Below are 15871 nucleotides of genomic sequence, written 5' to 3'. Positions count from 1 at the left end.
TAGGGGCAGATATCCTGATTCCAACATCTGTCACTTACTGGGCTACTTGCTGTACTGTTAATAGAATCACTGTTTTAGGCCTTATTCAGACGTCCGTGTTGCACGTGCCTGTTTCTTTTTTTCTTCATACATACAACACGTAGCTATTATAATCTATGGTGCTATTCACGTCTGTGTTTTCACAAACATGTGCAAAGCACACAGAGACATGTCCATCTTTTTACAGCAGAACACATGAAAAGGGCCAATAAAGTTTATGGGTCCTTGAAAAACAGATACAGCACATGGATGGCACCTTATTTCTCAATGCAAAGTATAGGAGAAGCTTTGAAATGTATTGAATTATTCATCTGTGAAAAACCCTGATATGACACACTGATGGCAAAAACAGACACACGGACTGTACACTGATGACACACTGATGGCAAAAACAGACACACGGACTGTACACTGATGACACACTGATGGCAAAAATAGACACACGGGACCATACACTGATGACACACTGATGGCAAAAACGGACACACGGGACCGTACACTGATGATACACTGATGGCAAAAACGGACACACGGACCGTACACTGATGACACACTGATGGCAAAAACGGACACACGGACCGTACACTGATGACACACTGATGGCAAAAACAGACACACGGACTGTACACTGATGACACACTGATGGCAAAAATAGACACACGGGACCATACACTGATGACACACTGATGGTAAAAACAGACACACGGGACCATACACTGATGATACACTGATGGTAAAAACAGACACACGGGACCATACACTGATGACACACTGATGGCAAAAACGGACACACGGGACCGTACACTGATGATACACTGATGGCAAAAAAGGACACACGGACCGTACACTGATGACACACTGATGGCAAAAACAGACACACGGACTGTACACTGATGACACACTGATGGCAAAAACAGACACACGGACCGTACACTGATGACACACTGATGGAAAAAACGGACACACGGACCATACACTGATGACACACTGATGGTAAAAACAGACACACGGGACCATACACTGATGACACACTGATGGCAAAAACGGACACACGGACCGTACACTGATGACACACTGATGGCAAAAACGGACACACGGACCGTACACTGATGACACACTGATGGTAAAAACAGACACACGAACCGTACACTAATGACACACTGATAGTAAAAACAGACACACGGACCGTACATGATGGCATACCGTGATGACACACTGATCCAAAATATCGACACAGTAACCATTTTTTCTGGTACTTGTTTAAACACGGACTTGTGAATGAGGCCTTATTAGTAGGAGATTATCACTAAAGGACTAGTAAACTTGCTGCCTTGTTGTCCTCCATATTCATGAGCGCTGTATGACCCCACCCCCAACACTAATTGTCAGCTTTCAGCCTATGCCCAATATACACAGAAAGCTGTCAATCAGTGGTGTTGGCGAGATTATACAGAGCTCCACAGGCAGAGAACTGGTAGATCTGCAGCAGATAAGAGTGATTTTATCAAAACTGCAGCAAGCAGCCTAGTAAGCCATACGTCACTAACATGAGGGTTTCTTCCACTACGTCATGCTTCCTTCTGATGGAGTAGAAACCTGGTGACAGATTCTCTTTAAAAGCTTCAGATTTTTCTCTGGCTGAGGTTTTTGAATGGCGTTGTTTATATTGCAGAATGCTGGCAAAGGATGAACTAGTCTCCACACTTCATAAGTGTTTGGAGGTTATGAAGCCATACTCTGGAGGACAGCTTGACAGTGCATTGCAGAGATTGGAGGAGTTCTTGGCTCAATTCCAGCATCTTGAAGGTGACTATCTTGTGCTATTCTCTCACTGTCCTGTCTGTTATCTGATTCCTCTATATACACCTTCAGAACACAATGTACATGTGTACCTAAAGGCCCCGTCACACTAAGCAACATCGCTAGCAACATCGCTGCTAACGAACAACTTTTGTGACGTAGCAGCGATGTTGCTAGTGATGTTGCTGTGTGTGACATCCAGCAACAACCTGGCCCCTGCTGTGAGGTCGTTGGTTGTTGCTGAATGTCCTGGGCCATTTCTTTAGTTGTTGCTGTCCCGCTGTGAAGCACACATCGCTGTGTGTGACAGCAAGAGAGCAACAACTGAATGTGCAGGCAGCAGGAGCCGGCTTCTGCGGAGGCTGGTAACCACAGTAAACATCGGGTAACCAAGAAGCCCTGTCCTTGGTTACCCGATATTTACCTTTACCAGCCTCCGCCGCTCTCCCTGTCAGTGCCGGCTCCTGCTCTGTGCACATGTAGCTGCAGGACACATCGGGTTAATTAACCCGATGTGTGCTGTATCTAGGAGAGCAGGGAGCCAGCGCTAAGCATTGTGCGCTGCTCCCTGCTCTGTGCACATGTAGCTGCAGCACACATCGGGTAATTAACCCGATGTGTGCTGTAACTAGGAGAGCAGGGAGCCAGCGCTCAGTGTGCGCTGCTCCCTGCTCTCTGCACGTGTAGCTCCGTGCGCTGGTAACCAAGGTAAATATCGGGTTGGTTACCCGATATTTACCTTAGTTACCAAGCGCAGCATTTTCCACGCGGCGCTGGGGGCTGGTCACTGGTTGTTGGTGAGCTCACCATCAACTCGTGTAGCGACGCTCCTGCGATCCCTGCCAGGTCAGGTTGCTGGTGGGATCGCTGGAGCGTCGCAGTGTGACATCTCACCAGCAACCTCCTAGCAACTTACCAGCGATTCCTATCGTTGTTGGGATCGCTGGTAAGTTGCTTAGTGTGACTGGACCTTAACTTTGCCATTGCAATAACCTCTACTATCTCTGTATGGTGTATTGCATAAAATGTAAGCATCCCTCTCATGGGTGGTGTACACCATTAATCTCCTTGGTTTCTTCGTGAACTGTTTTAGGAAAGAAAAGGGAGAAATAAATCCCATTACTGACCATTTAATGTGCTGTCTTTTGCAACCTGGCAATGGTAACATTCACAATTTAGCAAAATAGATGTCTGAAATATTTCTTTTAACATCTCCATTTTTTTAAGCGACCTACATCGAACTTGAAACTTTATATTAAGTCTTATCAGAATTCAGCTCTGCTCCTTGCTTTTCTAAAGCCGAGGCTATAAATAAAACATGGTCATCACATATATGAATTTTCTATTCTCCATGCTTTATGTAGGATATTAAGAACACTGACCAGCAATGTAGAATACATTATTACATTTTCACAAATTGCGATATTGCATATATAATAGTTTCAATTGTGAACCAGGACTATGTCAAAAAAAGGGGGGCATAAATCGTACAATATATTATGAAAACGAAAAAGAGAACAGACGATCAAAGCCCAATAAAGATAAAGATCAAAATTGTACAAATAGTAAGTTTTTATTGTCAAGTGTTGTCACAAGTGATTCAGTGGACACAAATTATGCATCATATATATCATATATATAACCTATTTATACAGCGGAATTGTATGGTTGTAACCACCAATTACATAGCCTATTACAAAATACAGTCTCTATTCAAACATATAGTTTCCCAAAAAGACACACATTTAGCCATGTATAATCGCCCATAACAGCGCACTATATATACACCTTTATTAAAGGAAGCTATATGTATAAAGTTATGTCTATATTAATGTGGTAGAGGATATATTACTCAATAATATCCAGCATATGTGTCTACAAAAGAACCTTAGCAAACAGGTACATCTTATAATGGTTCATTACACATAATTAGATGCCGTATATCCTTAACATAAGGAGAGCCAGAGACTCGTATATATTAGGATCCTAAACAAAAAATAGATCCAATCGTGTAGATGTAATTTTTACAAATAGACAGCAGAGGTCACTATATTACAGATTTTTCCTAAGGCCAATATGTAGCCAAAGAAACCTCTGCATCATATGCTAGACATCCAGATTATGAGCATAAAACCTCTGATCGACAATACCACATTGAGGCCGAGGCTGACTAGGTTGAGAAGCCGAAACACGTGTCGGGAGTTCCAGTATACAGCGGTAAATACACTTTGTATGCTTTGGTAACCACTGTGGCTTGGTGCCTGTAGCATGCCGTAACATGCGGTAGTTTTAGTCAGCCTCGGCCTCAATGTGGTATTGTCGATTGGATCTATTTTTTGTTTAGGATCCTAATATATACGAGTCTCTGGCTCTCCTTATGTTAAGGATATACGGCATCTAATTATGTGTAATGAACCATTATAAGATGTACCTGTTTGCTAAGGTTCTTTTGTAGACACATATGCTGGATATTATTGAGTAATATATCCTCTACCACATTAATATAGACATAACTTTATACATATAGCTTCCTTTAATAAAGGTGTATATATAGTGCGCTGTTATGGGCGATTATACATGGCTAAATGTGTGTCTTTTTGGGAAACTATATGTTTGAATAGAGGCTGTATTTTGTAATAGGCTATGTAATTGGTGGTTACAACCATACAATTCCGCTGTATAAATAGGTTATATATATGATATATATGATGCATAATTTGTGTCCACTGAATCACTTGTGACAACACTTGACAATAAAAACTTACTTTCTTTGTCGCTCCATTGGGAGACCCAGACAATTGGGTGTATAGCTTCTGCCTCCGGAGGCCACACAAAGTATTACACTTAAAAGTGTAAACCCCTCCCCTCTGCCTATACACCCCCCCGTGCATCACGGGCTCCTCAGTTTTTATGCTTTGTGCGAAGGAGGCACACATGCACGCATAGCTCCACAATTTAGTCAGCAGCAGCTGCTGATTATATCGGATGGAAGAAAAGAGGGCCCATAACAGGGCCCCCGGCATGCTCCCTTCTCACCCCACTCTGGTCGGTGGTGCTGTTAAGGTTGAGGTACCCATTGCGGGTACATAGGCAGGAGCCACATGCTGTTTTCCTTCCCCATCCCTTAGGGGCTCTGGGTGAAGTGGGATCCTAACCGGTCACCAGGCACTGGGACCGTGCTTCCTCCGCAGCCCCTGGGGGAATCTGCTGGACAGGAGACCGGGTATCGTCAGGGACAAGGCCCTGCTCCTCTGAGGTACTCTGTGTCCCCTTGGGGACGGCGCATAGAGCGCCTGTGTTATGGACGCTGCAGCAGCTGCTGGGTGTGTTGGTGCGCCGGGACTACCGCGCTGACCGCGCTTGTTTGCCGGCCGCGCTTATAACTTTACTCCCCGGCTTTTGCGGCCTAGTACCGCATACTCCCGCCCCCGGGCCTGCCAGTCAGGGGTAAGGGCGGGACGCTGCACTGGACGTCAGCGCTGAGGGCTGGAGCATACTTCGTATCCTCCTCCCCCCTCACTGAGCACCGTGGGGCACCAGATTCCCGCACTTTCTGAGGCACGCCCACGGCTCCCTCCTCCTCTCAGAACGCTGGCAGCCATTCCTATCAGCACTTCTGACGCTGGAGAACTTCAGAGGGGAGACAACACCGAGCTCCACAGCTCTGGGAGGCCCAGGCAGGGAATCTGGTGGTCACACAACCGCTGCAGGCGGTCGGTAAGCCGCACCTGTCACTAGGTGCTGGCCCCCCTGGGTGCCGTAGTGTATATTTATATGATTATACTGTATACATTTACTCTGTACGGCCGCACTATTGCTTTGGCTATATACCCTCTCTGATTGCTCTAAGAGGAGACAACAGCATGTCGTCCGCAAAAATCAAGGGTGCCAAGGCACAGGCTTATTTTGCAACCTGTACCTCATGTGCGGCTATGCTACCTGCAGGTTCCACCTACCCTCATTGTGTGCAATGTTCGGCCCCTGTGACACTCACTCAGCCGGAGCCTCTGCCACTGGTGGGACCCCCGGCCCAGGTGGAACCACCTGCTGCCACTGTCCAGGTGACAGGGACAGAGTTTGCAGTATTCGCTGACAAACTGTCTGAGTCTATGGATAAATGGTCTGCTAAGATACTAGAAGCTTTGCAGTCCAGACCGGTAACACAGGCCCCGGGCACAGTTGAATCATTGACCCCAGGCCCCCCTCGGTTGGAGCAGCAAAGTGCTCCTGGGGCGACTCATAGGTCCCACGGTGAGGAATCCGACATGGACCGCAGTCCCAGACCGGCTAAGCGGGCTCGCTGGGAGCTTCCCTCGACTTCATCACACTGTTCAGGGTCTCAGCATGAGGACTCTCTGGAGGATGAAGCGGATGGGGCAGATCAGGGCTCTGATCCTGACACCGCTCTCAACCTTGATACACCTGAAGGGGACGCCATAGTAAACGACCTTATAGCGTCCATCAATCAGGTGTTGGATCTTTCTCCTCCAGCTCCTCCGATTGAGGAGTCAGCTTCTCAGCAGGAGAAGTTCCGTTTTAGGTTTCCCAAACGTACACGGAGTGGATTTCTTGATCACTCCGACTTCAGGGATACAGTCCAGAAACACCGAGCTTTTCCAGATAAGCGCTTTACTAATCGCCTTAATGACACACGTTATCCCTTCCCCCCTGACGTAGTCAAGGGTTGGGCTCAGTGTCCCAAGGTGGATCCTCCAGTCTCTAGACTGGCGGCTAGATCCATAGTTGCAGTGGCAGATGGTGCATCACTCAAGGATGCCACTGACAGGCAGATAGAGCTCCTGATGAAATCCATCTATGAAGCTATTGGCGCGTCCTTTGCTCCGGCATTCGCAGCCGTATGGGCACTCCAAGCTATCTCAGCTTGTCAGTCTGAGATTAATGCAGTCGCACGTGCCTCTACTCCGCAGGTTGTGTCCTTAACCTCTCAGGCGTCGGCGTTTGCGTCCTACGCCATGAATGCTGTCCTGGACTCTGCGAGCCGTACGGCGGTAGCATCCGCCAATTCGGTGGCAGTCCGCAGGGCCATGTGGCTACGTGAATGGAAGGCAGACTCTGCTTCCAAAAAGTTCTTAACCGGGTTGCCATTTTCTGGCGACCGCCTGTTTGGCGAGCGATTGGATGAAATCATTAAACAATCCAAGGGAAAGGACTCGTCCTTACCACAGTCCAAACCAAACAGACCTCCACAACGGAAGGTACAATCGAGGTTTCGGTCCTTTCGGCCCTCAGCCAGATCTCAATTCTCCTCGTCCAACAGGCCACAGAAGGGTCAGAGGAACTCCGATTCATGGCGGTCTAAGTCACGTCCTAAGAAGACCGCCGGAGGAACCGCTCCCAAAGCGGCCTCCTCATGATTCTCGGCCTCCCCAAACCAAATCCTCGGTCGGTGGCAGGCTCTCCCGCTTTTGCGACGCCTGGTTGCCACATGTCCAAGACCGATGGGTGAGAGACATTCTGTCTCACGGTTACAGGATAGAGTTCAGCTCTCGTCCTCCGACTCGTTTCTTCAGAACATCTCCACCCCCCGAGCGAGCCGATGCTCTTCTTCAGGCGGTGAGCACTCTGAAGGCAGAGGGAGTGGTGATCCCTGTTCCCCTTCAGCAATGGGGCCAAGGTTTTTACTCCAACTTGTTTGTGGTGCCAAAAAAGGACGGATCTTTCCGTCCCGTTCTGGACCTCAAACTGCTCAACAGACACGTGAAAACCAGGCGGTTCCGGATGGAATCTCTCCGCTCCGTCATCGCCTCAATGTCCCAAGGAGACTTCCTAGCATCAATCGACATCAGGGATGCTTATCTCCACGTGCCGATTGCACCAGAGCATCAGCGCTTCCTGCGTTTCGCCATCGGGAACGAACACCTTCAGTTCGTGGCACTGCCTTTCGGCCTGGCGACAGCCCCACGGGTCTTCACCAAGGTCATGGCAACAGTGGTAGCAGTCCTACACTCTCAGGGACACTCGGTGATCCCTTACTTAGACGATCTGCTTGTCAAGGCCCCCTCTCGGGGGGCATGCCAACACAGCCTGAACCATTGCTCTGGAGACTCTCCAGAGATTCGGGTGGATCATCAATTTCCCAAAGTCAAAATTGACACCGGCCCAATCACTGACATATCTCGGCATGGAGTTTCATACTCTCTCAGCGATAGTGAAGCTTCCGCTGGACAAACAGCGTTCACTACAAACAGGGGTGCAATCTCTCCTTCGAGCCTAGTCGCATCCCTTGAGGCGCCTCATGCACTTCCTAGGGAAGATGGTGGCAGCAATGGAGGCAGTTCCTTTTGCGCAGTTTCATTTGCGTCCACTTCAATGGGACATTCTCCGCAAATGGGACAGGAAGTCGACGTCCCTCGACAGGAACGTCTCCCTTTCTCGGGCAGCCAAGGCCTCCGTTCAGTGGTGGCTTCTTCCCACTTCTCTGTCGAAGGGGAAATCCTTCCTGCCCCCATCCTGGGCTGTGGTCACGACGGACGCGAGTCTGTCAGGGTGGGGAGCGGTCTTTCTCCACCACAGGGCTCAGGGTACCTGGACTCAGCCAGAGTCCTCCCTTCAGATCAATGTTCTGGAGATAAGGGCAGTGTATCTAGCCCTAAAGGCGTTCCAGCCGTGGCTGGAAGGCAGGCAAATCCAAATTCAGTCGGACAACGCCACGGCGGTGGCATACATCAACCACCAAGGCGGCACACGCAGTCGGCAAGCCTTCCAGGAGGTTCGGCGGATTCTGCTGTGGGTGGAAGCCACAGCCTCCACCATCTCCGCAGTTCACATCCCGGGCGTAGAAAACTGGGAAGCAGACTTTCTCAGTCGCCAGGGCATGGACGCAGGGGAATGGTCTCTTCACCCGGACGTGTTTCAAGAGATCTGTTGCCGCTGGGGAACGCCGGACGTCGATCTCATGGCGTCTCGGCACAACAACAAAGTCCCGGCATTCATGGCACGGTCTCAAGATCACAGAGCTCTGGCGGCGGACGCATTAGTTCAGGATTGGTCGCAGTTTCGACTACCTTATGTGTTTCCTCCTCTGGCAATGCTGCCCAGAGTGTTACGCAAGATCAGGTCCGACTGCCGCCGCGCCATCCTTGTCGCTCCAGACTGGCCGAGGAGGTCGTGGTACCCGGATCTGTGGCATCTCACGGTGGGCCAACCGTGGGCACTACCAGACCGACCAGACTTGCTGTCTCAAGGGCCATTTTTCCATCTGAATTCTGCGGCCCTCAACCTGACTGTGTGGCCATTGAGTCCTGGATCCTAGCGTCTTCAGGGTTATCTCAAGAGGTCATTGCCACTATGAGACAGGCCAGGAAACCAACGTCCGCCAAGATCTACCACAGGGCGTGGAGGATCTTCTTATCCTGGTGCTCTGATCAGGGTTTTACTCCCTGGCCATTTGCCTTGCCCACTTTTCTGTCCTTCCTTCAATCCGGAATGGAAAAGGGTTTGTCTCTCGGCTCCCTTAAGGGACAAGTCTCGGCGCTCTCTGTGTTTTTTCAAAAGCGTCTAGCCAGGCTTCCGCAGGTCCGCACGTTCCTGCAGGGAGTTTGCCACATAGTCCCACCTTACAAGCGTCCGCTGGAACCCTGGGATCTCAACATGGTTCTACGGGCTCTTCAAAAACCACCTTTTGAGCCGCTGCGGGACGTCTCTCTATCACGTCTTTCGCAGAAGGTGGTCTTCCTAGTGGCAGTCACTTCACTTCGGAGAGTGTCTGAGCTAGCAGCGCTGTCATGCAAAGCCCCCTTCCTGGTGTTTCACCAGGACAAGGTGGTTCTGCGCCCGGTTCCGGAATTTCTCCCGAAGGTGGTATCCCCTTTTCATCTCAATCAGGATATCTCCTTACCTTCTTTTTGTCCTCATCCAGTTCACCAATGTGAAAAGGATTTGCATTTGTTAGATCTGGTGAGAGCACTCAGACTCTACATTTCTCGTACGGCGCCCCTGCGCCGCTCGGATGCGCTCTTTGTCCTTGTCGCTGGCCAGCGTAAAGGGTCGCAGGCTTCCAAGTCAACCTTGGCTCGGTGGATCAAGGAACCAATTCTGGAAGCCTACCGCTCTTCTGTGCTTACGGTTCCTTCAGGGCTGAAGGCCCATTCTACCAGAGCCGTGGGTGCGTCCTGGGCTTTGCGGCACCAGGCTACGGCTCAGCAGGTGTGTCAGGCGGCTACCTGGTCGAGTCTGCACACTTTCACGAAACACTATCAAGTGCATACCTACGCTTCGGCAGATGCCAGCCTAGGTAGGCGAGTCCTTCAGGCGGCGGTTGCCCACCTGTAGGAAGGGGCCGTTTTACGGCTCTTTTACCAAGGTATTCTTTTACCCACCCAGGGACTGCTTTTGGACGTCCCAATTGTCTGGGTCTCCCAATGGAGCGACAAAGAAGAAGGGAATTTTGTTTACTTACCGTAAATTCCTTTTCTTCTACCTCCAATTGGGAGACCCAGCACCCGCCCCTGTTCCCTTCGGGCTGTTGTTTTTTTGTGTACACATGTTGTTCATGTTGAATTGTTCTTTTGGTTCATGGTTTCAGTTCTCCGAACATCCTTCGGATTGAATTTACCTTAGACCAATTTATAAGTTACCTCCTTCCTGCTTTTGCACCAAAACTGAGGAGCCCGTGATGCACGGGGGGGGTGTATAGGCAGAGGGGAGGGGTTTACACTTTTAAGTGTAATACTTTGTGTGGCCTCCGGAGGCAGAAGCTATACACCCAATTGTCTGGGTCTCCCAATTGGAGCTAGAAGAAAAGGAATTTACGGTAAGTAAACAAAATTCCCTTCATTTGTACAATTTTGATCTTTATCTTTATTGGGCTTTGATCGTCTGTTCTCTTTTTCGTTTTCATGCTTTATGTAGGGCCTACTCTGCTCAAATCTAGGCATTTCTTACAGAATTATTCTACAACCATGAAAATATTGTCTCTTCGACTGTACTCCTCTAGATAAAATTTCCCTGATAAATGCCGAGCGTGAGGCCGAAATGTTGGATAACGTCTGCATGTATGCCTCTGAGTACAGTGACACGCCTGTATATATGCCACTGAGTTCATTAAATACATATTCATGTAGATACGACTTTTTTATTTTTCCAATTGTGTGTCAATGACTTAAAATGAACCTGTCAGATGCAATATGCACCCAGAACTACGAGCAGTTCTGGGTGTATATTGCTAATCCCTGCCTAACCGTCCCTGTATACACTAGCATAGATAAAGGGATCTTTAGAAAAAGTATTTCTAAAGATCTTTTACACTATGCTAATGAGCGAGGGGACTAGACCCCTGGGCATTAGTTCCTTGGCTAGTTGGCTCCATTAGCATGTTAGCACACCCCTGTGGGTGTGCTAACATGCTAATGAATGTGCAGCATCAGAGGATGATCTCGCTCATCTCTCCGCCGCCCTCGCGTTCAACGGGGGATTTCGGCTCAGTGTGCAGGACCCCGGAGTTTTAGTCATGCACACTATGCAGCCGGGTGTACGCGTCCTGGCTTCAAACTGAAGTAGTGCGCAAACTCCGGGATGATGCAAACTGAGACAAAATCCCCCGTCAGGCAGTTTTGACCGACATCACTCCATTGTGTATTGGGGCTTTAAAGACTTTTGCCCTCCAGTCAGAAAACCTGCCACTGGCCCAGTAAGGTCTTCTGACACAGTGTTTAGTTGGCTTTATATGTGGTGGTAAAAAAAAGTAGAGATGTGACTATACAATTTAAAATGCCAGACATAGACTCTTACCGGGCTCTCATTCTGTACTATAGTCTTCGCTGATGGGTTCTTCTCTTCAGATTCTGCGGACTGCCTAGGAATAATATCCAGGGGGTGGAAAAGAACAATGGTTATACACAAACATTCACACAAAGTAGGAAAGGCTGGATGAAAAGCTACAAACCTCATACTAGACACCAATATGAATTCTTACCCATGACAAGGTCCCAGAGGTTAAAAAAAAATCAGATCCCAGATTTGACTGCACTATTTTCTTGCTCCTCATCACTCCCAGGTTCTTTTTACATCCAGAATCCAGCATGGCAATGTGCAGTGGAGCAAGGAGCCATTAGGGGTACTTTGCACACCACGACATCGCAAGCCGATTGTAGTGATGCCGAGTGCGATAGTACCCAACCCCCGTCGCAGCAGCGATATCTTGTGATTGCTGCCGTAGCGAACATTATCGCTACGGCAGCTTCACATGCACTCACCCGCCCTGCGACGCCGCTCTGGCCGGCGAACCGCCTCCTTCCTAAGGGGGCGGGTCGTGCAGCGTCACAGCGACGTCACATGGCAGGCGGCCAATAGGAGCGGAGGGGGCGGAGATGAGCGGGACGTAAACATCCCGCCCACCTCCTTCCTTCCGCATTGCAGCCGGGTCGCAGGTAGGAGATGTTCCTCACTCCTGCGGCTTCACACACAGCGATGTGTGCTGCCTGCTGGAACGAGGAACAACATCGTACCATCTCTGCATCGGCATTATGGAAATGTCGGACCCTACACCGATCATACAATAACGACGCTTTTGCGCTCGTTAATCGTATGTAAAAGGATTTACACACTACGACATCGATAGCGACGCCGGATGTGCGTCACTTTCGATTTGACCCCACCGACATCGCAGCTGCGATGTCGTAGTGTTCAAAGTACTCCTTAGGATGGTAGTCATATAGTGAAATTTATTTGAGGTGCGAATTACATCCAATATGTGATGGACTAATTAAAAAAAAAAATTAAAGCATCTATGCGGCTACAGACACGTTGTCCTCTGCCTCCTCGCATGTCAGATCATGGTTCCAATTCTTGAAACTACAACATTTCTGAGAGATTTTTATGAGCAGTCACTTGTACATTTCTTTTAGGTGGTCAGGCAGCGTGACCCTAGAAACTAGTCTGGTTCGTATATCTCTGGTGTTAAACAAGTTTTATAACACTTTAAAGAAGTATTCCCATCTCTAAGATCCTATCACAATATGTAGGAGAGGTAACAATAGTAATATCAGCAAATGCCTGCAATTAAAAATGTAGTATAGTTCTCCTGATTAGCTATGTCTCTTACCTCATGTGCAGGACATTGCAGCGTAGGTCTCTATGGTTAGATCCATTCATATAGTGACAGCTAGTTAGTTAGTTGCTTGTGGTCATAACCATGGATACCTAAGCTGCAATGCCCTGCTCATGAGGTAACATGGCTACATCAGGAGAACTATACTACTTTTCTAATTGGAGGTATTTGCAAATATTATTATTATTATTACTACAACATATGCTACATATTAAGATAGAATCTTTGAGATGGAAATACCACTTTAAACAATGGCTCTCCAACTGTTATTCTTTTTTTTTTTTTTGCAATATAAATATAGGTGGTGTGGCAGGTGATAACTTACAAAATGTAGAGGATGAAGAAAACTCCACACAAAAAGGCTTGCAGAAGAAGACTGACCTTTACCAGCTTCAGAAAGTGTGTAATATCTTAGTAGTTCCATTGCAATGTGCCATACATGAGCTTTAAAGTAATTGATGTCTTTTTGAATATAATTGGCATATCTCTAACATGCCCTAAAGTTATGTTATTTACTAATACGTTCTGCTTCCTCTGCCCCAATCTGTGATATGCCATACAGAAGGGAAAGCAGAGGAGGAGGACAGAGGCCATATCTCCACCTGTCTGTGCAGACATACGGAAGTGCTGTACAAGTGACAGCTTGTATATGCCTACAAACGCTAGGACTGAAAGCTATAGATGCAGTGTTAAAGTGAAGCATCATTTGACCACTTACTCCTTTATAGTGCTGTGATTGTTTCCATGCTTCCCCATATCTCATAGCATATTAGATTTGATGGAAGAAAGCACAACTTAATAATATTGCAACCTTAAATCTAAAATCAATCTCTGTCTACAGTTTTTTATATATATATATATATATATATATATATATATATATGGCACACACACACAGACAGGTCTGGCAAAAATTAAGAGGCCACTTCAAAATTTTCCGTTTCTCTGATTGTTCTCATTATAGGTATATTTCTGATTAAAATGTAAATTGTTTTTTTATTCTATAAAATACTGACAACATGTCTTCGAATTTCCAAGCAATACATTTTGTATTTATTTTCTGAAAATGAGAAATGGTCAAAATAAAAAAAAAAATGCAGTTTAATCTGTCCAATTCCAGCCTTGCTGAAGCATCCCCAGATCATCACCGATCCTCCACCAAATTTCACAGTGGGTGCAAGACACTGGCTTGTACGCCTCTCCAGGTCTCCGTCTAACCATTAGACGACCAGGTGTTGAGGAAAGCTGAAAATTAGACTCATCAGAGAAGATTATCTTACTCCAGTCCTCTATGGTCCAATTGGGCAGATTAAACTTTGCAAAGGACGTATGAATCAAGCCGCATACAAGGCTATCCTGGATAAACAGTTGCTTCCTTCTGCTCAGGCAATGTTCCCCAACTCTGAGGACTGGAGTTTCCAGCAGGACATGCGCCATGCCACACAGCTAGGTCAATCATTGTGTGGATGAAGGACCACCACATCAAAACCCTGTCATGGCCAGCCCAATCTCCAGACCTGAACCCCATTGAAAACCTCTGGAATGTAATCAAGAGGAAGATGGATAGTCATAAGCCATCAAACAAAGAAGAACTATATATTATAGAGAGAGAGAGATATTACATACACTTTTTGAACACCTCTCCAATTTGCTAAGTAAATATATTTCTAAAGATGCTATTGACATAAATTTCTCACCAGATGCTGGTAACAACCCATCCAATACACACAGGCAAACAAAACTGTATATGTCCATACAGTTAGTGAATTATAATAATGAGAAATAACACAAGGACAAAGTATTGACCACATGAAAAGTCATGACACCAGCTGAAATCGATCAGTAAGTAGAAAGCAATCCTGTCATTTAGTGAAAAATATCAGCTGGTTCAACTGATGGCCTATCAAAGTTTCTCATTACCATGGTGCCACACAAGAGACTGCTCACTGGTTTTACCCATCATGAGATGTTTCAAGACATTTTCAACCTTATTGTTGCAAAACATACTGATGGCATTGGTTAGAGGAGAGTTTCTAAACCACTGAAGGTGCAAGTGAGTACTGTTGGGGGCCATAATCTGGAAGTAAAAAGAACAGATTTTCACCGTAAACCAACCAAGACTAGGTGCTCCCCGCAAAGTTTTAGACAGTAGTGAAAAGCATTATCAGAAGAGTTGTCCAAGAGACAATAACCACCTATGGAGAACTACAGAAAGACTTGGAATTAGCAGTTACAATTATTTCATAGAGAACATTAAGTAATCCACTCAAATTCCATGGCCTATATACACACTCACCAGGTAAGACTCCACAGCTGAACAAACAACATGTTGAGGTACGTTTAAAATTTGCACAACAACATTTAGACAAGCTAGTAAAATACTGGGAGAATATAGTCTGGTCAGATGACACCAACATTGAACTCTTTGGATGCCAAAATATACACCATGTTTGGAGGCCAAAAAGCACTGCAATCACCCCAAAATAATCATCATGATGTGGGGCTGTTTTTCAGAATACTGCACAGAGACATTATTGATTAAAATCTGCTGCCATCTACCAGGATGATGAAAATTAAATGATTTGGACATTTCAGCAAGACCAACACACAAGGAAACTCATAATTGGTTTCAGAGAAAGAAAATAGAGCTCCTAAAATAGCCCAGACAATCACCTGACCTGAATCCAGTAGAAAATGTATGGTAGGAGGTAAAGCTCAGAGTTCATAGAAGGAGCTGTTGGAACCTTCATTATTTGAAGAGTGTGTGGAAGACTGGGTCAAAATCACACTTGAGCAATGCATGTAACTAGTCTCTCCATACAGGAGGTGTCTTGAAGCTGCCATCACCAAAAAAGGATTTTGTACGAAGTATTAAATATATTTCAGTAAGTGTGTTCAATACTTTCCCCATGCGTTATTTCTCATTATTCCACATAACTTAACTTAATTTATGGACATCTATGA

The 15871-nt window shown here is 46.8% G+C and overlaps 1 protein-coding gene across 3 annotated transcripts in view; it reads left to right on the top strand.

The window, feature by feature from the left end:
• The window catches only part of ORC3 (origin recognition complex subunit 3), a 172238-nt gene that overhangs the window by 130164 nt on the left and 26203 nt on the right, over positions 1-15871 (top strand). For all 3 annotated transcript variants that reach the window (XM_075340142.1, XM_075340143.1, XM_075340144.1), the window contains exons 15-16: positions 1712-1845; positions 13209-13306. In XM_075340142.1, coding sequence (XP_075196257.1) covers positions 1712-1845; positions 13209-13306 — 232 coding nt within the window. The remainder of the gene's footprint in view (positions 1-1711; positions 1846-13208; positions 13307-15871) is intronic.

The sequence above is a fragment of the Anomaloglossus baeobatrachus genome, chromosome 3 (genome assembly GCF_048569485.1).
Source record: "Anomaloglossus baeobatrachus isolate aAnoBae1 chromosome 3, aAnoBae1.hap1, whole genome shotgun sequence".
NCBI classification, from domain to species: Eukaryota; Metazoa; Chordata; class Amphibia; order Anura; family Aromobatidae; genus Anomaloglossus; species Anomaloglossus baeobatrachus.
This window is presented reverse-complemented; position numbering and strand designations above follow the sequence as displayed.